Raw genomic sequence first — 23,032 nt, forward strand, 5'->3', positions numbered from 1 at the left:
CAATGTGGACCAATCTAACTTAGAAGAGATGAGAACTGCAATGAGGAAATTGAAGAACAACAAGATGGCAGGAACGGACAGCATTCCAGTAGAACTTTTTGAAGCAAGGAGGCTCCGAATTGGAAAGGAATATCCTGAAACACAGTGCTTAATTTGAGATATAAAATCCCCTTTAACATACTGTACGACTGACTCCTTCCAATAATACAACGGGACATGGGGCCATACCAATGGGGATTTTAACCCAGTAAGTCAACTGTTGAGTAGATATTTACCCTAAGACAAATTCTGGAAAAAACACAAAGGAATATGGGGTTTAAATGTATCATCTTTTTATTGATTCTAAAGTAGTACAATAGTATACACAGAAAGCAACTATATGAAGCTCTAGGTGAATTGGATGTTTAAAAAAAGGATAATAAGAATAACAATAAAAGGAATGCAAGGTAGCATAAAAACTGTAGAGTGCTGTCCAATACTTTGTAAATTTATATGGAGTATGGCAAGGTGATGTGCTGGCATGCCTCCTACTCAATGCTGCAGTGGAGAAGGTGACGGAGAGAAGCAAATATCTTGAGTAGGGGAATGACTTTTCATAAGTCTGTGTGAACATACTGGACTGTGCGAATGACTTTGACATAGTAGCGAGAACTCTGATTGCAACAGAAGAAACATTCACCATACTTTAACAGGTCATCGAGAATATAGGGCTAAATATGAACAAGCAGAAAACAAAATACCTAGCTGCTGGGAAAGTGCACAGGGAGAACATGCCAGCTGAAATAATGATGGGTAGCTATATCTTTGAAACAGTCAATCAATTCAAGTACCCGGGTTCAACTGTAAGCAGTCTAAATGATACTTCCTATGAATTAAAGCAGAGACTAATTGCAGCCAATAAAGCTTATTTCGCCTTAACAAAACTTCTATCTTCAAGGCTCCTGACTAGAACCACAAAACTAACCATCCATAAAACACTGATCACACGAGTGCTCACATTGGGCTCTGACAGCCAAAGGATGCTGAATTGCTGGAAGCATTTGACAGAAGGATACTTGGGAGAATCATCAGCCCAATTTGCAAAAGGAAAAGATGGAGGAGATACAACCATGAGTTGTACGCCACCTACAAAGATTAGCCTGTTACAAGAACTGTGAAGTTATCTAGGCTGAGGTGGGCTGGATATGTGACACGGATGAAAGATACAGAAATACCAAAAAAAAAATTTATAAGGAAAGCCAGGTGGACAGAGAGGATGTGGTCAACCGAAAACTAGATGGGTTGTTTTGGGGGAGGAGACCAAACAGTGAGTTCATCGGTCTCATCAGATTAGGGAAGGATGGGGAAGGAAGTCTGCCGTGCCCTGTTCAAAGGAACCATCCTGGAATTTTCCTGGAGAGATTTAAGGAAACCACGGAAAACCTAAATCAGGATGACTGGACACGGTATTGAACCGTCGTCCTCCCGAAAGCGAGTCCAGTGTGCTAACCACTACGCCACCTCGCTCAGTGAACTAGATGGGAGGAAAAGTCAGAGAAGGCCTTTGGAAGATGGACTACAGGAATAGAAAACACACACAGGAAAATGGGCTAACCCACAAATGTAAAAGCTTAGAGAGAAGTGTTGCCATCTGTTGTTGGGTATGGGAACTATCAAAATTGACAGTGGTCTCACCTCAAAATATCACTTAGGGGTGAGACCAATGTCAATTTTGATAGTTCTCATACCCAGCAATGGATGGCAACACTTATCTCTAAGCTTTTACATTTGAGGGTTAGCCAGTTTTTCCACGAACTTCTTCAATTGGAAAACGCTAGCTAGGACTGGGATAAATTTAAGGGGGTACTTGAAGGGGCCAAGACTAGTTACAAGTGGGCTACGTCTCCAAAAATTTGGGTACCATATAAAAATATGAAATAAACTGATCAAGAACTTTCCAGCATTTTGCTAAAATCCTTTCCCTTTTATATGGTATACATATATTTACAAACTATATACCTTTAAAAAATGTGATGCCCACTTCCATCTGCACATTTATTAGCGTATCGTGTACACATTTGAAGCAAATAGGTCAAAAACTTTTCAAGGCTTTTGGTAACAAACTACAACTTGTTTTTATATAGGAGCATAGGTTATCATTTATAATGTTTGCTGATGACATGAGTCAACTGATTAATGCACACACATCAGTCACATCAGACCATAAGTGCTGGTAATTACTATCAATTCACAATCAATATTTTCACTTCTTAGTTAATAAACAGTTAGATAATTCTAAACTGATCCCTAATTTTTCCCCCCAAATCAAACTGCAAACAAAAATAAATTTTTAGTTCTGTCAACTACGCTGCACTGAATGTTGTCACCTGCGAAAGAACAATCAAAATTGTCACCGGATAGTTTGGTGTTGGCTTTCTTTACAACTGGATAAATGGGGTTAGTAATTACATCTGTGTAAAAAGCTATGCAGAAACCAGATTGGTATCCACCAAAACTATGAAATTCTCAATCCTATCACAGCTTGACACATACCTTTTAGCCGTGTGAAAGACACATGTTGAAGACCTGTCTTACGCAACCACACAGCAGTCTGGTCACTGATATATAATATAGGGGAATTCAAACATTCTACATTATTATGGCAGTCCCAGTTCAAAGTGACACCATTACATGACACTACTTTTCAACATACTCACCAAGTCTCTATAAACTACGGTCGAAACATTTATCAGTCGTTCAGTTCTCCAGTGATACAAATGAGCTCCTTGTTAATCGAGCCTCCAAGAACCACTGTGTGAATACTGTAATCATTAGGTAACCTAAAATTGCTGTGAATTAGTTCCTCGATTGCCTGAACATGTCATCCATGGCCTGAATCAATGGCCTTTCTTCCCTATCAGCATCACCGATGTCTGTGCAGACTTGGTCACATTGTTGACAACATTTCACTACAGCTGGATGCAACATTGCATTTAGTTCTTTTACTGCTAGAAATTCAGGTTGAATCTGTGTACAATTTAGATGTTTTGCCCACAAGAATCATACTATGCCATACACTAGGGTAGTTTGAAAAGTTCTCGGAATCACCACGAGAGGTCAGCACTAGTGCAACAAGTTGTTCACGTGATATTCATTGGACTGTTGTCGGTAAACATGTGATACATCAGTGCTCTTGGAAGAGAGCTGTGGCGGTGACGTGGCTCTGTCGTCGTTCCCGCGCAGTGATTTGCGAAGATGGAAAAAATATATATATATATATATATATATATATATATATATATATATAAAATAGAGGGAAACATTCCACGTGGGAAAAATATATCTAAAAAGAAAGATGATGAAACTTACCAAACAAAAGCGCTGGCAGGTCGATAGACACACAAACAAACACAAACATACACACAAAATTCTAGCTTTCGCAACCAATGGTTGCCTCGTCAGGAAAGAGGGAAGGAGAAGGAAAGACAAAAGGATATGGGTTTTAAGGGAGAGGGTAAGGAGTCATTCCAATCCCGGGAGCGGAAAGACTTACCTTAGGGGGAAAAAAGGACAGGTATACACTCGCACACACACACATATCCATCCACACATACACAGACTCAAGCAGACATTTGTAAATCTTGCCTTTACAAATGTCTGCTTGAGTCTGTGTATGTGTGGATGGATATGTGTGTGTGTGTGCGAGTGTATACCTGTCCTTTTTTCCCCCTAAGGTAAGTCTTTCCGCTCCCGGGACTGGAATGACTCCTTACCCTCTCCCTTAAAACCCATATCCTTTTGTCTTTCCTTCTCCTTCCCTCTTTCCTGACGAGGCAACCATTGGTTGCGAAAGCTAGAATTTTGTGTGTATGTTTGTGTTTGTTTGTGTGTCTATCGACCTGCCAGCACTTTTGTTTGGTATATATATATATATATATATATATATATATCTAAAAAGAAAGATGATGAAACTTACCAAACAAAAGCGCTGGCAGGTCGATAGACACACAAACAAACACAAACATACACACAAAATTCTAGCTTTCGCAACCAATGGTTGCCTCGTCAGGAAAGAGGGAAGGAGAAGGAAAGACAAAAGGATATGGGTTTTAAGGGAGAGGGTAAGGAGTCATTCCAATCCCGGGAGCGGAAAGACTTACCTTAGGGGGAAAAAAGGACAGGTATACACTCGCACACACACACATATCCATCCACACATACACAGACACAAGCAGACATTTGTAAAGGCAAAGAGTTTGGGCCAAACTCTTTGCCTTTACAAATGTCTGCTTGTGTCTGTGTATGTGTGGATGGATATGTGTGTGTGTGCGAGTGTATACCTGTCCTTTTTTCCCCCTAAGGTAAGTCTTTCCGCTCCCGGGATTGGAATGACTCCTTACCCTCTCCCTTAAAACCCATATCCTTTTGTCTTTCCTTCTCCTTCCCTCTTTCCTGACGAGGCAACCATTGGTTGCGAAAGCTAGAATTTTGTGTGTATGTTTGTGTTTGTTTGTGTGTCTATCGACCTGCCAGCGCTTTTGTTTGGTAAGTTTCATCATCTTTCTTTTTAGATATATTTTTCCCACGTGGAATGTTTCCCTCTATTATATTCATATCATTAATTTGAAGCCAACAATCACGTTTGTTATTGTTATCGTTATATATATATATATATATATATATATATCAATATAATGGAAGGAAACATTCCACGTGGGAAAAATTATATATAAATACAAAGATGAGGTGACTTACCGAACAAAAACGCTGGCAGGTCGATAGACACACAAACAAACACAAACATACACACAAAATTCAAGCTTTCGCAACAAATTGTTGCCTCATCAGGAAAGAGGGAAGGAGAGGGGGAAGACGAAAGGAAGTGGGTTTTAAAGGAGAGGGTAAGGAGTCATTCCAATCCCGGGAGCGGAAAGACTTACCTTAGGGGGAAAAAAGGACAGGTATACCCTCGCACACACGCACATATCCATCCACACATACAGACACAAGCAGACATATTTAAAGACAAAGAGTTTGGGCAGAGATGTCAGTCGAGGCAGAAGTGTAGAGGCAAAGAAGTTGTTGAAAGACAGGTGAGGTATGAGTGGCGGCAACTTGAAATTAGCGGAGATTGAGGCCTGGCGGATGACGAGAAGAGAGGATATACTGAAGGGCAAGTTCCCATCTCCGGAGTTCGGATAGGTTGGTGTTGGTGGGAAGTATCCAGATAACCCGGACGGTGTAACACTGTGCCAAGATGTGCTGGCCGTGCACCAAGGCATGTTTAGCCACAGGGTGATCCTCATTACCAACAAACACTGTCTGCCTGTGTCCATTCATGCGAATGGACAGTTTGTTGCTGGTCATTCCCACATAGAATGCGTCACAGTGTAGACAGGTCAGTTGGTAAATCACGTGGGTGCTTTCACACGTGGCTCTGCCTTTGATCGTGTACACCTTCCGGGTTACAGGACTGGAGTAGGTAGTGGTGGGAGGGTGCATGGGACAGGTTTTGCATCGGGGGCGGTTACAAGGATAGGAGCCAGAGGGTAGGGAAGGTGGTTTGGGGATTTCATAGGGATGAACTAACAGGTTACGAAGGTTAGGTGGACGGCGGAAAGACACTCTTGGCGGAGTGGGGAGGATTTCATGAAGGATGGATCTCATTTCAGGGCAGGATTTGAGGAAGTCGTATCCCTGCTGGAGAGCCACATTCAGAGTCTGGTCCAGTCCCGGAAAGTATCCTGTCACAAGTGGGGCACTTTTGTGGTTCCTCTGTGGGGGATTCTGGGTTTGAGGGGACGAGGAAGTGGCTCTGGTTATTTGCTTCTGTACCAGGTCGGGAGGGTAGTTGCGGGATGCGAAAGCTGTTTTCAGGTTGTTGGTGTAATGATTCAGGGATTCCGGACTGGAGCAGATTCGTTTGCCACGAAGACCTAGGCTGTAGGGAAGGGACCGTTTGATGTGGAATGGGTGGCAGCTGTCATAATGGAGGTACTGTTGCTTGTTGGTGGGTTTGATGTGGACAGACGTGTGAAGTTGGCCATTGGACAGGTGGAGGTCAACGTCAAGGAAAGTGGCATGGGATTTGGAGTAGGACCAGGTGAAACTGATGGAACCAAAGGAGTTGAGGTTGGAGAGGAAATTCTGGAGTTCTTCTTCACTGTGAGTCCAGATCATGAAGATGTCATCAATAAATCTGTACCAAACTTTGGGTTGGCAGACTTGGGTAACCAAGAAGGCTTCCTCTAAGCGACCCATGAATAGGTTGGCGTACGAGGGGGCCATCCTGGTACCCATGGCTGTTCCCTTTAATTGTTGGTATGTCTGGCCTTCAAAAGTGAAGAAGTTGTGGGTCAGGATGAAGCTGGCTAAGGTGATGAGGAAAGAGGTTTTAGGTAGGGTGGCAGGTGATCGGCGTGAAAGGAAATGCTCCATCGCAGCGAGGCCCTGGACGTGCGGAATATTTGTGTATAAGGACGTGGCATCAATGGTTACAAGGATGGTTTCCGGGGGTAACAGATTGGGTAAGGATTCCAGGCGTTCAAGGAAGTGGTTGGTGTCCTTGATGAAGGATGGGAGACTGCATGTAATGGGTTGAAGGTGTTGATCTACGTAGGCAGAGATACGTTCTGTGGGGGCTTGGTAACCAGCTACAATGGGGCGGCCGGGATGATTGGGTTTGTGGATTTTAGGAAGAAGGTAGAAGGTAGGGGTGCGGGGTGTCGGTGGGGTCAGGAGGTTGATGGAGTCAGGTGAAAGGTTTTGCAGGGGGCCTAAGGTTCTGAGGATTCCTTGAAGCTCCGCCTGGACATCGGGAATGGGGTTACCTTGGCAAACTTTGTATGTGGTGTTGTCTGAAAGCTGACGCAGTCCCTCAGCCACATACTCCCGACGATCAAGTACCACGGTCGTGGAACCCTTGTCTGCCGGAAGAATGATGATGGATCGGTCAGCCTTCAGATCACGGATAGCCTGGGCTTCAGCAGTGGTGATGTTGGGTGTAGGATTAAGGTTTTTTAAGAAGGATTGAGATGCAAGGCTGGAAGTCAGATATATTTGTTTGTGTTTGTGTTTGTTTGTGTGTCTATCGACCTGCCAGCGTTTTTGTTCGGTAAGTCACCTCATCTTTGTATTTATATATAATTTTTCCCACGTGGAATGTTTCCTTCCATTATATTGATATCATTAATTTGAATCCAACAATTACGTTTGTTATTGTCACTGTTGCATTTCGAAATCTTTTCTGTCGTCTTATTTTCCTCTTTCTGTTTTTGCCAGTAGTTTCACTTTGGTTTCACTTTGAATTCACCTTCTCCTTTTTACCGTAATCTGCTATACTATTTTATCCCGCCTATATATATACTCAATAATACGTAACCCACTTCCAAACCATAACCAAAAAAATTTTTTGCCGCTTTCAGCACTACCGCCGCTATTATATCCACCGTTTTCTAGTTCACAAACAGCTCCTTTCACCTTTTAAACAACCATTTCGGCCAGTTCTAATAACTTTCGCTTTATTTCCATCTCCGTTTTTCCCACACCACTGATCATTTTTAGCCGCTTCCCACAGGTTTTAACGCGATTATTTCTTCGTCAGACAATTGTTAGTCTCATTTTCATAATCTGCCACCACAATACCACTCCTTTTAATATACTACACGCAGTTTTTTCGAAATTTTCCCGAATTTCTGCGTCCTTTAACGTGTTTTGGCGGCAACAACCACCTAACCTTTATGCACATCGTTATCTACCAACCCAAGTCCAACATAGCCCAGCTGTAACCAACACCTTTTCGCCTTTTTTCATTCCAGATCTCCTGTTTCTTTCCGGTTCACCTTTATCTCTCCCCATATATTTTTATTTTCATTTTCATTTCACCTCATGTTAACACTTTCCACCTTCTAATACCATGTCACCCTCACAACACCCCCACAATGACCCCATTAAGTTTTATTTACATTCCCTCCGCAAACATGCCTTCGCCCTAGCCAGATTACACTCCCATATTCTATTTTCTCAGGCTTGTCTGACATTTGGCATCACCCCCAAAGGCCTTACACTTAAAGTTCCCATCTCTGGCTGCAACCCTTCCTTCCATCAGTCCCTATACCAGTTCCAAACTGAACAATCCATTGCCCTCACCCATCTAATCCTTCACCTACACATCAACTCAGCCAATGAACACACCCGTCAACTCCTATCCTTAATAAAAGTCCTTAATCTTTCCTCTCCCACATCCACACCGGCTGTCCAGAGCATCCTCCTACAGGCCAACCGTAAATTAGAACAGCATGCCACCCTCCACCTCAAAAAACTATCCAATCTCCTGGTTTCCCACCTCCGGAAAGGCAACTCACTCACCCTTCACAACCTTTACAGCAAACCTCAACCTCCTCTCATTGCACACAAACCCAGTCTCTCCCATCTACTCAATCTCCCACTTCCAGCTCCACTCCCTCCAAAACCTCAAAATTCCGATCAACACAATCTGGAACCACAACACCCTAATTCAGTAGTTAACCTTTCCTCCAAACCTCTCTCCCAATCCGAAACCTCTGTCCTATCCAAAGGCCTCACCTTCAGCCCCACTCCCAGATTCAACCAAACAGCCCTCGTCAAAGATTTACTGTCCTACACTCGTACTCTCTGCTGGAAGTATCACTTTGCCACGAAGAAAAATGATCCTAATCCTACTCCTAATGATCCGACTCCTCAAGACACCATCCAAATTGAACCCTGCCTGGAACAGTTCCGTCCTCCGTCACAGCGGGACCCACCTCCTCTTCCTCAAAATCACCCTCTCCAAACCTTCCAGGAATATCTGACTTCCAGCCTTGCATCTCAATCCTTCTTAAAAAACCTTAATCCTACACCCAACATCACCACTGCTGAAGCCCAGGCTATCCGTGATCTGAAGGCTGACCGATCCATCATCATTCTTCCGGCAGACAAGGGTTCCACGACCGTGGTACTTGATCGTCGGGAGTATGTGGCTGAGGGACTGCGTCAGCTTTCAGACAACACCACATACAAAGTTTGCCAAGGTAACCCCATTCCCGATGTCCAGGCGGAGCTTCAAGGAATCCTCAGAACCTTAGGCCCCCTGCAAAACCTTTCACCTGACTCCATCAACCTCCTGACCCCACCGACACCCCGCACCCCTACCTTCTACCTTCTTCCTAAAATCCACAAACCCAATCATCCCGGCCGCCCCATTGTAGCTGGTTACCAAGCCCCCACAGAACGTATCTCTGCCTACGTAGATCAACACCTTCAACCCATTACATGCAGTCTCCCATCCTTCATCAAGGACACCAACCACTTCCTTGAACGCCTGGAATCCTTACCCAATCTGTTACCCCCGGAAACCATCCTTGTAACCATTGATGCCACGTCCTTATACACAAATATTCCGCACGTCCAGGGCCTCGCTGCGATGGAGCATTTCCTTTCACGCCGATCACCTGCCACCCTACCTAAAACCTCTTTCCTCATCACCTTAGCCAGCTTCATCCTGACCCACAACTTCTTCACTTTTGAAGGCCAGACATACCAACAATTAAAGGGAACAGCCATGGGTACCAGGATGGCCCCCTCGTACGCCAACCTATTCATGGGTCGCTTAGAGGAAGCCTTCTTGGTTACCCAAGTCTGCCAACCCAAAGTTTGGTACAGATTTATTGATGACATCTTCATGATCTGGACTCACAGTGAAGAAGAACTCCAGAATTTCCTCTCCAACCTCAACTCCTTTGGTTCCATCAGTTTCACCTGGTCCTACTCCAAATCCCATGCCACTTTCCTTGACGTTGACCTCCACCTGTCCAATGGCCAACTTCACACGTCTGTCCACATCAAACCCACCAACAAGCAACAGTACCTCCATTATGACAGCTGCCACCCATTCCACATCAAACGGTCCCTTCCCTACAGCCTAGGTCTTCGTGGCAAACGAATCTGCTCCAGTCCGGAATCCCTGAATCATTACACCAACAACCTGAAAACAGCTTTCGCATCCCGCAACTACCCTCCCGACCTGGTACAGAAGCAAATAACCAGAGCCACTTCCTCGTCCCCTCAAACCCAGAATCCCCCACAGAAGAACCACAAAAGTGCCCCACTTGTGACAGGATACTTTCCGGGACTGGACCAGACTCTGAATGTGGCTCTCCAGCAGGGATACGACTTCCTCAAATCCTGCCCTGAAATGAGATCCATCCTTCATGAAATCCTCCCCACTCCGCCAAGAGTGTCTTTCCGCCGTCCACCTAACCTTCGTAACCTGTTAGTTCATCCCTATGAAATCCCCAAACCACCTTCCCTACCCTCTGGCTCCTATCCTTGTAACCGCCCCCGATGCAAAACCTGTCCCATGCACCCTCCCACCACTACCTACTCCAGTCCTGTAACCCGGAAGGTGTACACGATCAAAGGCAGAGCCACGTGTGAAAGCACCCACGTGATTTACCAACTGACCTGTCTACACTGTGACGCATTCTATGTGGGAATGACCAGCAACAAACTGTCCATTCGCATGAATGGACACAGGCAGACAGTGTTTGTTGGTAATGAGGATCACCCTGTGGCTAAACATGCCTTGGTGCACGGCCAGCACATCTTGGCACAGTGTTACACCGTCCGGGTTATCTGGATACTTCCCACCAACACCAACCTATCCGAACTCCGGAGATGGGAACTTGCCCTTCAGTATATCCTCTCTTCTCGTCATCCGCCAGGCCTCAATCTCCGCTAATTTCAAGTTGCCGCCACTCATACCTCACCTGTCTTTCAACAACTTCTTTGCCTCTACACTTCTGCCTCGACTGACATCTCTGCCCAAACTCTTTGTCTTTAAATATGTCTGCTTGTGTCTGTATGTGTGGATGGATATGTGCGTGTGTGCGAGGGTATACCTGTCCTTTTTTCCCCCTAAGGTAAGTCTTTCCGCTCCCGGGATTGGAATGACTCCTTACCCTCTCCTTTAAAACCCACTTCCTTTCGTCTTCCCCTCTCCTTCCCTCTTTCCTGATGAGGCAACAATTTGTTGCGAAAGCTTGAATTTTGTGTGTATGTTTGTGTTTGTTTGTGTGTCTATCGACCTGCCAGCGTTTTTGTTCGGTAAGTCACCTCATCTTTGTATTTATATATATATATATATATATATAATGGAAGGAAACATTCCACGTGGGAAAAATTATATATAAAAACAAAGATGAGGTGACTTACCGAACAAAAGCGCTGGCAGGTCGATAGACACACAAACATACACACACAATTCAAGCTTTCGCAACAAACTGTTGCCTCATCAGGAAAGAGGGAAGGAGAGGGGAAGACGAAAGGAAGAGGGGTTTTAAGGGAGAGGGTAAGGAGTCATTCCAATCCCGGGAGCGGAAAGACTTACCTTAGGGGGAAAAAAGGACAGGTATACACTCGCACACACGCACATATCCATCCACACATACAGACACAAGCAGACACATGATATGTCTGCTTGTGTCTGTATGTGTGGATGGGTATGTGCGTGTGTGCGAGTGTATACCTGTCCTTTTTTCCCCCTAAGGTAAGTCTTTCCGCTCCCGGGATTGGAATGACTCCTTACCCTCTCCCTTAAAACCCCTCTTCCTTTCGTCTTCCCCTCTCCTTCCCTCTTTCCTGATGAGGCAACAGTTTGTTGCGAAAGCTTGAATTGTGTGTGTATGTTTGTGTTTGTTTGTGTGTCTATCGACCTGCCAGCGCTTTTGTTCGGTATATATATTGAGATTCAAGCAGTGATTAAGCACTTATTAAGTACTTCGTAAAGAAAGGTATGAAAGCAAAGGACATTCATGCCAATTTTCAGAATACACTGGGGGACCCTGCTTCTTCATATTCGACTGTCGCCAAATGGACAAATGAATTTAAATTTAATTGGGAGAGCTTAGATGATGATCCACGCAGTGGTCGGCCAAGATGTGTCACTACTCCAGAAACCATTGCAAAAGTGTACAAAATGGTCATGGAGGATCACCAATTGAAAATGCGTGAAATTGCTCATGCTTGTCAGATGTCATCTGAAAGGGTATTTCACATTTTAACTGAAGAATTAGAAATGAAAAAATTATCTACAGGATGGGTGCCGCGATTCTTGACACTGGATCAAAAATGCATGAGAATGGACTTATCTCGGAACAATGTTTGGCCTGTTCTAGGAGAAATGAACAAGATTTTTTGCACTGGAGAATACTATGCTAACCACAGATGAAACTTGGGTGCACTACTATACCCCAGAGACAAAACAACAGTCAAAGCAGTGGAAACATGCTGATTCTCTGCCACCAAAGAAAGCAAAGACAATTCCTTCGGTGGGAAAGATAATTCTGTTTGTGGATTATCTCCCCCCTAGGCAAACAATTACTGGAGAATACTATGCTAACCTCCTGGATGAATTGCAACAAAAGATACGTGAAGAAATATCAGGTTTAGCAAGGAAGAAAGTCATTTTCCATCAAGGCAATGCACACCTGCGCACACGTGCCTTCGCCATGGCAAAATTACATGAACTAAGATATGAATTGTTGCCACACCCGCCTTTTCACCTGGTATGGCTCCATCAGACTTCCATCTCTTCCGAAAACTGAATTTTCTTTTTGTTGGATGAAGATTCACTTCAAACAAAGAACTGATAGCCAGAGTTGACAACTATTTTGCAGGCCTGGAGGAAGCTCATGATTGAGATGGGATCAAAGCACTGGAACATTGTTGGACCAAGTGCATTAATCCATAAGGAGACTACATTGAAAAATAAAAAAAGTTTCAATGATGTAAGTACTTTTTTTCTATTCTGTTCCGAGAACTTTTCATAGCGCCCTCGTACTTCAACTTTGGAGTGATTTTCCAGTTGGCACCCCATTTCACTGTGATTCAACTGTTATCTGTTCTGAGGCAGAACTGTCTCTGCAAGAAACACAGAACTTGTATACTCTTCTAACGTTTCGACAATGTCCCACTCTTGTAGTGCAATGTTCTTAGAGTAGGACAACGCATGCAAGTTATTCCATTAAAGAGAGGGCACAGGTGAAAGCAAGCCATATCATAAATCAATTTTGTTGTAACCACTTCATAACTGCAATGTGTGCGTAACCAACAGCAAGACATACATTTACTGAAAGGCCACTGCCAAACTATGGAAGAAGGCAACTTTGAATAGATGTCTGAATTTCAATAGCTGCTTCTCGGTTGTAGCCCTCTTGATATTTCTGACCAACCCTGGCTTCTCTGAATCATATGGTCCCACAATCCTTGTGACCTTGCTAACAGTCCTATCCTCAAACTCCTTGGCCCCCTATTCCTGCTCCAACTACAGACAGGTCACAGGTATGTGCTCCCTATTTCAAATTATTTTATGATGTTACATTACTTTATTACATTATACATTATATTACATATTACTTGATATTGTCAAAAATTGATTGTTTTCTCTGTTAAACTATATTGTGAGTGGGCTGCTGCTACCATTTTAACATTCTATCCTCACCCCAACCCTTGCCTGCATGTAATCCTGTAAGAAAATGTCCGCATATTTTGTCTCGTATGAGCAAGCAATATTTGTCAAGTGTTCCCACTATCTTCCCCCCATCCCCCAAACTCCATATCACCTGTGTCTTGCCCATCAACTAATCATTTTACACGCTCTTGCGGTAAGTGATTATCTTTTCCAATACCACTGTTTCTGCTTCACTAATGCATTTCTATTCTAGTATGCATTAGAACACAAAAAGCAGACAAACAGCATAGATAAAAAAATTTCACATTTTATCTCAAGTCAAAGCATTTCTTTTTACTGAGTTAAATGTTCTTACAACGGAGGTAACAATATGTTGTTGAGCGAATTATATTCTTGCGTAGCTCAGTTAACAGAGCAGCAAAATATACGTACACCATAAAAATTATAGCTGGTATGGACTAATAAAACAAGAGGCATCAGTCATCAAAGTTATGATGAAGATAATGTGAATACAAATGATTTATAATACAATGGTTTATTTGAGATAAATAGTCAATAATGTGACATGAAACACACTCTTACAGAGTTTACTTACTTGACTACATCATTAAAGACAAAAAATACACTAGTCAACAATAACAGCATGGTCAGTGCATAGACAGTTCTCGCCGTGTGCACATTTGATGAGAGTGTGTTGGTCGCAGTTCTCATGGAAACACTCTTTTGTTACTCCTTCTTCAAAGGAGTACTTCAAGGGTGTTTGAAATACACCTGGAAAGTATTTTGTGTAGCGCATCAAAAAAATGCAAATTTGATTAAGTTGCAGAATCGTGTTACCGAAAACTGGAAATACACATATGACTGAAGGCATAAGGAGTGTTCTTTATGTCACATGTTAACGTCATTGTCAAAATATACCATAATTGTATCTGTGATAAATTTCGCAAAATTTTTGTATGCACAGAAGAAGAAAGAATCGGCAGGTGGTACAGTGCCTGTGCACTTTGCTAGAATGAGTTTCTTGATGAGTTCAATGACTTTAGGAACTGTAGAGTTGTATAGTTCATCATCTCTACCGGCTGTCCAGGAGTCAACTACGAGAAAGGCTTCAGTTTTTCCTATTATATCTGACCACATTACTTGTTCTAGAAAAAACTTTTAAATCCCTCTTCATCTTATTAGCGTATTCAGTACATTTATATTTGCAGGAAAATGGCCAGTCAACTCCGATACAAGGACATACAATTGAGGTAGCAGCACTCCATCCATCACAATCTCAGGCATTATCATATAAGGGTGTGTGTTTGCCGCTATGGATCCAACTGCAACACAGACATGCTTACTTCCCTTCACTGCGAGAGTCCATCCAGATTGTAACTCTTCATCAAATATCCGTTGGTAAGCATTAATTACTTGAGCTGGTCACAGACTTTTTCCTTAATGAGAGACTTGATTTCTCTCCGAACTGATAAGCTTTTTGTTGAATATCTGTACGCCTCCAACCAACCGATTGCTAACTTTGTGGGTTATTTTGCGACAGATAATTTTATTCCTACATTTAAATTTATTTACCCCCGAGTTGGTAGCTTTGAACTGCAGTGAATTGGGAGGGTCACTTCCTGTCTTTATTTTCAGTGTCCACAGTCCCAATGTGTGGTCATGTATTATTGTGTCTTCCTGTCTCTATGCTATAAAATGATCATATAATTCACAATTTATCACATCCTGGAGAATTTTTGGGTTTGACGAATGATGTTTCAGCCTGTTTTCAAAGTTTTGTAGCACAGTCTTGCTCTTTATTTTCCTTTTCTGTGCCAACACAGTTGTAATTTTCAGCACAGTGTCACATCATGCTAATCCAGGATGACACATATGGGGAAGACCAACATTTCCAGCTTTTCCTTTGGTTGTTGTGTCCATATCTTGTATGCATCAGCCAGATATCCATCTGGAAACTTGATTCGTTTTCTCATAGGTGATGGCTGATAAGATGAACTGCTGATTCCTTGGAAATCCACAGGTGACCCTGGAAATCCACCACTTGTGACGTCGCTTTGCCCCTCACTGCCATGACACTAATTTTCTTCATCTGATGTCTCTTCCATCTCGTACCACTTCATGTGAAAATGTAGTAACCTTTGCTGTTAGAGCATCCCCTTCTGTCAACTGTTGCTTTATTTGTTCATATATAACATGCTCTTCTCTTGCAAGTATATCAGCTACAATACCTAAGTACTCCACCAACAGTTTCACGACAACTACCTGTCTCATTGTTCAGGGTGAAACACTTGCTAACTCTGCAACACACTTCCACACCACAAAAATAATCCGTTCTACTCTAAAAGTAAACACAAATCCATATGACATATTGTGACCACTGTACTGTTCACAGAGTGAGACGTACATGAAGGGGTTTAATAGACAGGGGTAACCTATTACTGCCCCACTTATTCCTCTCTCTCCTGTCAACACTGTTGCAGCATAGCTTTAGAGTTTTTCTTTCTAGTCAGTAACAAAACAAAAATAGTTTTGTTCTATTCTTTGCCACAACTACTGTGACCTATTGTTAGTTTTAACTATTTCTTGCAGATATAAATTAAGAAAAATTTCCTCAATTAATATCACACAAGCAGTCCAACATTATTGGGAGCCAGCAATTTATATAACAACAGTGTCTTTTGACTTCCCCAATCTTTTCATTCACGGTGGGACTCACAAAAAAATATCTGAAAGTTCAGTTAGTTAGTGAAAGTAAAAACAAAGAGCTCAGTATCTGTTTACATTTGACCGCAGTCTTAAATTATAGCAGAAGTGATTACATGTAAAGTATTGGATGCAACTAGATTTAAAATGTTTGTGGTTCATACCTTTTGATGATGTGCTGCCAACAATTGTGGTGCTAACTTCCATATCATCTTTCATACGGCCTGTATCAACAACAATAACATTGGAGCCTGTGACTCCTTGACCATAAGTGCCGAGACGGTTATGGCCAACAGCTCCATTTCCTGACAATGGAGCTGCAACTATTGTAGAGGTCGCAGGTGGTGAATGTCCAGCCACAGAGTTGGGAACATTTTCACTCATCTTCTGGCCAGTCTTTCGTTGAATAGCAATAACTGGTCCATCAACCTTAGTGATGGTAATGCCAGGTGGCAGCTTAAGGTTTTCAAGACTGAAGGACTGTGATCCATTGTCATTGTTAGTTGCTGAATTTGAAACAGTCTGGTCTGACCTCACAGTCTTACTTGCAGTGCGAGAAATGTTCACAGTTGGTGAAGTATCCACAGAACAATTATCCCAAGAAAATCTATCAGAACAACTATTTTCACCAGCAATAAGTGCAACAGAAGATGCAATATTTTTATTAGATGTGCTTTTACATGTGTTTTCAGATGAACTTCCAGATGTTTTGTCTGGAACATTTTTAGAAACTGTATCTGCAGCCCGATTACTAGAAGTGTTGTTTCGACTTGTGCCATTCGAGTTACCGTTTCCCTTGTTTTTCTTCTTCTTTCCACTTGAGCTAGTACTGTTGCTGTTACTGTTGCCACTGTTACCACTGATTTTGCTATTGCTGTTCTGGCCTGTGCTATTTTTACTGTTCAAGCTGTTGTTTGCCGAATTTTTATTAACATTATTGTTAGTACCACCTGTTTTATTGTTACTGGAAGCAGTCTTGCCATTAACACTGGACTTATTTTTAGAGTTCTGTGCAAGATTTTCTTGGTTTGTCTGCCGTGTAGTCTCCTGCGACTGGCAAACTGAAACACACAAAAAACATTTGATTAGATACTCAATAAAAGATAACACCTCACACACTTTGTATGTCATAAACTGGCTTTTAATATGAAATCTGGTAGAGATGTGAAAACTGAATGGACATTACAAATCTGGCATCCACTGCCACATCTGTACACCCAAGTTAAACATGGATATTTCAGAGCTCACCGTGGCTCACTTAGCTACTATCTCTCCTACGCTTTTGAGAAGACTGGTGGTCCCCAGCCTGCCACCTAAACAGTGGACAACTTGCACAGAAAGTAAGAATAATTCTGAGCCACAATGTTCTTAGGTCTCAAACTGGACAAAAATTTTAACCAGAATCAAAGACAACTGAGCAAAAAATATTTATAGCCTAACTTTGCAACAGAAACATCAAACAAGGCTAGAGTGACATTAAATCAATTGCCAAGTGTAAAATAATTTGAGCAAATATAAGAGATACGTGAAGAGAAGTGGTTAACCTCACGAAGTTTCATGTTATTCACTGTTTAGAAATTTCCAGCACAATATTATAAAGGTCTGAAAATCTGATTTTATTACACAATAAAACTGAGAATCCCTGAATTCCCAACACAAGCAAAATTTTAAAGTTTCCTCCTTTTTAAACTTTTATGTCCAGGCAGTGTAGTATTTGTGAATCCAAATTATGAATATCTGGGAATAATTATTGATGCTAAATTAGGAAACAACAAGTGAATAAACATAGAACTCAGTTCTGTAATGATGCCTCTTTGGTGGAAAAGTGTAATCAGTCTGTGCAATATGTACCAAACAACAATGACAATGCTTGAAGGAGATAGCTTTGCATTTAATTACTGACTGTATTTGCTATTAACATACTGCACTGGTTATAGGTCAATGTCTACAAAAATGTTTACAAAATATTTGTATTTCAATGTAAGTTATTAATTTAAGAATTTTATCTTACTAAGCAATTAGTCATGTTGCATATCATCAGATTTGTGAATCAGCCCCCAACCCAAAAATAAAGATCAACAAACTGATTTATACAATCGTATAATAGAACGTATTAAGAAAAAACAAAACAATATCTAACAGAGGATGTAAAAGTAGGAGGATGAGGATAGGAGGAGGACATGAAAAAAGAAGTATTATTACAGTAAAGATTACGTAACGAGTTTCCACAGATTTTTGCGAAGTAAATGACTATCTGTTCTATTATATGCCAACCAATATTAATCTCTTATAACACAGTCCTTGTGCAACCAACATGGTTTATCTTAACTCGTAAACAAAAGTCAGTTGCCTTGTTCTAAGAACATGAACAAAACACAGGAAGAAACAGGATAAGAGAAGAATGAAAGAGGAGGAGAAGACAAAAGACGAGGAGGAGGAGGAAAAGCTGGGGGTGGGGTAAGAAGGGAACATATGGCAAAAGGAAGCAGTTGAGGGTAGGTATTGCAAGACAAAGGGCAAGGGTAATGGTAAGGTGGAGAAGAAGCACAAGATGGGGTAGGGTAGTGTAATACATATTCGGAAGGCTAGGGAGGAGAAAATTGGGTGGTCATTAGTTATGATTTTAACATCACATCAAAAGTTTAAAAATGCAAACAGTGGAAAAGCCTGAAACCTTAATAACACACTAAATAATCACTAACTAGAAATAAAAAAAAAGAGATGTATAATGGTGAAGACAACGAATTAAAAAAATGTGAAAGATTAATTTGACATAATGGCATACAAAGTTAACGGAAGTTTAATGACTACATAAACAATAGCAGGGACTGTGAAACATAAAAGCCACAATTATCCCTAAACTATTAATAAAAATACTTCAGTAAATCAATAATATTCTAAAACAAGGCAGCAAACAGGTCCAAATACATAACACTTCTAATAGCTACACTGAAAACAATGAGCAAGCAGAGGAAAAGATGTACATAAATGTTTAAAGAAGTATTTTGTATTCAAGGTGCCTTGTGGCCTTCATATGATCGTTAAATGAATTTTTATTTGTATATATAGGCAAGGCTGCTTGTTTTAAAGTTATGGATTCACAGACAGACATTCACCCATGCAGCCTCCAAACATCAACATCAAAATTTTAATTAATTTTAAACTGGTTCCACTACAGTGTAATAAAACTTGTGTTAACTACTGTCAACCAGATACCTTTAAGCAGTAAAATGAAATATTGTTGTGGTCTTCAGTCTGAAGACTGGTTTGAGGCAGCTCTCTATGCTGGTCTATCCAGTGCAAGGCCTCTTCATCTCTGCATAACTACTGCAACCCACATTTGTTTGAACCTACTTCCTGTATTCAAGCCTTGGTCTCCCTCTGAAATTTTTGCTCACCATACTTCCCACCTATATCAAAACAATAATCCCTTGATGCCTCAGAATGTTTCCTATCAATCTATCCCTTCTTAAAGAGGGCACATTGAGTTGTGGGCAGGTGCAGGTACAATAAAAAACGGTTCCATATTGGGTTTTTGGCCAAAACACACACACACACACACACACACACACACACACACAAAAAAGCAGGCATACCTCACATACACATGACCCACTATCTCTGGCCACTACACCCAGAATGCAACTCTTGCATTGAACAAAAGCAGCAAACCAGAGTGGAGCAGTGAAGGGGGAGGAATAGCAGGGTACAGGTGGGGAGAGAGAAGACTGCTGTATAGCGGAGTGGGTAGGGACCAGACGGCAGCAGGACGAGACAGCCACACACAATGTATGGAGGCTGTGGGGGAGGAGGAAGTAGAGGAACAAGAAAGGGGAAACGATCAGTGAGTCTGCTGGCAGGGAGTGACACACAATGAGGGTGAGGGACACGAACGAATTGGGAGGAGGTGATAGGACAGAGGGGCAGAAACTGTTGGGTGAAGGGTGTGGGGACAATAGGTCATTGTAGGTTGAAGCCAGGATAATTTTGGGAGCACAGAATGCCTTATAAGGGTGATTCCTATCTGCACAGTTAAGAAAAGCTGGGAAATCAAGCATAAGAGCTCGTGTATGACATGGCTGCTTTCACATATTCCCTGGCCTCTGCTGGGGTAGGATACCCTTGTGACAGGCTAACTGCCAAAGAATAGATCACCCCAAATTTCACAGTATACCAAAGCAAACAAACGAGCATTTTTGAGAACTTTCGTTAAGTTACCACTGTCCTGTGCATATCTGATTTGTAGTAAACTGGTGTTTATGATTTAGTAACTGTAGCAGATATTGTGATTAACATACTGTGTTACATTAACTTTTTCTTAAAGAGAAGTATACTCTACACTCATCATAAATTAACTCTATTTTCAAGTTTCCCAACAACTATAATTAACCCCCAAAAGTTTTAGGAAGCTAGTAATTTTCAGCACAAGTTTCTTTGTTGCCTTAACTGAAATCTTGTTTTGTGTAATTACTTCAATTCCTATACGTAATTAGTAATTTTTTAACTCAACAGATTAAACGATAATCAGCAGGCTTAGTTTAAATTATTTGTTCACTATCCTGTAATACATTGCACCAGCCAAAATGCAGCCCCACTGTGAATGCTGTTCGGAAGCAGCTATAAATTGCCCTGAGTACTGCCATAGGATTTGCAGCTGCTGTGAATCGGTGTGTTGGAAGAGCTCTCAAGAGCCTTGTACCTGTGATACCTGTACCAAAGGTACCTCAAGTACTATCCCCCCCTGTGGATCTTGTCTCCTATGCAAGAAGTACAGGATCTGTCATTACTCATCCACTTGACTGCAAGTGGTGTATCAATGGTAGATATAGACATCCTGTACAGGATGGATAGGGACTATGGAGGACTCAGGATGTGTTGTCTTTCAGGAGGTGCTGTCTTCCACTGAAACTGAGCCAGTGGGACTCACTTCACCTGTTTTGGGGAAACCTGTTTTGTCTGGTGTCCAGAGGACGCAAATGCAAAAGGGCAGCGGTCCATTAATCATCGGCAGTTCAAACATAAGGCAAATCATGGTAACACATAGAGAAATGGCAGCTGGGGACATGAAAGGACACCAGGTACACTCAATGTGTATTCCTGGGGCTTCATTCAACATGTTGAAGAGGCTATTCCAGCAGCTACTGAGGGAACAACAACCAACTGCAGATCGTGGTGCATGTCGGAACAAATGGTGCCCGTCGTCTGCGCTCCGATGTCATTCTTGGGTCATTTCAGCGACTTGCAAGAAGGTTGAGAAAACCAGCCTTGAGCAAGGAGTTTCCACGAGGCTCACAATCTGCAGCATTGTCCCCAAAACTGATTGTGGACTTTTGGTTCCGAGTCAAGCGGAGGAACTGAACCAGAGACTTCGAAAGTTCTGTCACAAGGTGGGCAGTGACTTCCTCGACTTGCGCCATAGGGCTAAGAAGTGTACACGTAGCTGACTGTGTGTGGGGTGCACACAAGGGTCTTTTTTAGACTACGTGACTCCATCCAGTCCAGCTAATAATAGCTGTAAGAAACCCAGAAGTATCAGTGTAAGATAAAAAGAAATGCCTTCCACAGGTGAAAAGATTAAAATTCTAGTGGTTACCTGCTAAAGCATTCACAACAAAGTGCCAGAATTTGAAGTGCTCTTGAAAAGCACTGAAGCTCACAAAATACCATGTACAGAAAGCTCGTTTAGATCTGAAATTGATAGCATTGAGATTTTGGGGGGAAATTTAATAGTACATAGGAAAATTGGAAATGGAGATGGTGTATCTGTCACAGTTGACAAGAAACTGAAATCCACTGAGATAGAAATTGAAGTTGCATGTGAGACTGCTTGGGAAAGACTCAGTAACAGTAGTGGTCATAAAATGGTAACTGTGTCCTTCCATCATCCACCAAACTCATATCCTAATATAACCAGAAACTGCAGAGAAAATCTCAGTTCACTCAGTTCCCTAATCATATTGTAATCATTGGTGGAGACTTTAATAATCCAACAATTAATTGGAAAAACTGCAGTGTTGTTAGTGGTAGGCATGGTGAGCATACTGTGAAACATTACTAAATGTCTTCTCTGGAAACTACCTAGAATAGATGGTTAGGAACCCCACTCATAATGGGAATCTATTGAATCTAATGGCAACAAACAGACCTGACCTCTCTGAGGATGTCCACATCGAAACTGATATCAGTGATGATGATGATGCTGTGCGAACAATGATTACCAAAGTACAAACAACAACTAAAGCAAGCAGAAAGTTCAGTAAAGTAAATGAAAAATTAGCAGTGTGATATCTCAATCAGGAACATGACTAGTAAGTGGTACAATGACATATATCCTCTGCTGTTCATTTCAGAGCGGTTTGCAAGGTCTAGATGTAGATGTGCAGGGCATCATAGGGGTGAGGAGGAAACTGATTCAAGGGACAGGTTCTGGGAAGGATCTAAGCTTTAAGCAAGAATTGGAGGGTGTATTGCTGTTCTGGGATCAGATCACTAAGGCAGAGTTTATAGATGGAGTCAGACAATCGGCAGAAGCTTTTGTCAGGTAGTCACTTTGATTCATAATGACAGTGGTGCAACCTTTGTCTGCAGGTAAGACGATTTGGTCAGGACCTGTTTTGAGGCTGTGTATGGCTGTCCTTTCTTCTGCTAAAAGGATGGTGTTCTTAGGAAGGGACCTGCGGAAAGGACGGTGAGGGTGAGTTGGAGGTAAGGAATTCCCCACCCCCACAACCTCCCAATGCTGTGCCTGGCAGCCTTGTCCTGCTACCATCTAGTTCTCACACACTCTACCAGAAAATGCTCTTCTCTCCTCCAACCTGTACCCTGCTATCCTTTCCCCTTCCCCCGTACCATTTCTTTCGA

The 23,032-nt window shown here is 42.1% G+C and overlaps 1 protein-coding gene across 2 annotated transcripts in view; it reads right to left on the reverse strand.

The window, feature by feature from the left end:
• Window positions 1–23,032, reverse strand: part of LOC124794677 (protein FAM193A-like) — a 225,302-nt gene that overhangs the window by 43,962 nt on the left and 158,308 nt on the right. For both annotated transcript variants that reach the window (XM_047258212.1, XM_047258211.1), the window contains exon 17: window positions 16,336–17,232. In XM_047258212.1, the coding sequence (XP_047114168.1) occupies window positions 16,336–17,232 (897 nt within the window). The remainder of the gene's footprint in view (window positions 1–16,335; window positions 17,233–23,032) is intronic.

The sequence above is a fragment of the Schistocerca piceifrons genome, chromosome 4 (genome assembly GCF_021461385.2).
Source record: "Schistocerca piceifrons isolate TAMUIC-IGC-003096 chromosome 4, iqSchPice1.1, whole genome shotgun sequence".
Taxonomy (NCBI): Eukaryota; Metazoa; Arthropoda; class Insecta; order Orthoptera; family Acrididae; genus Schistocerca; species Schistocerca piceifrons.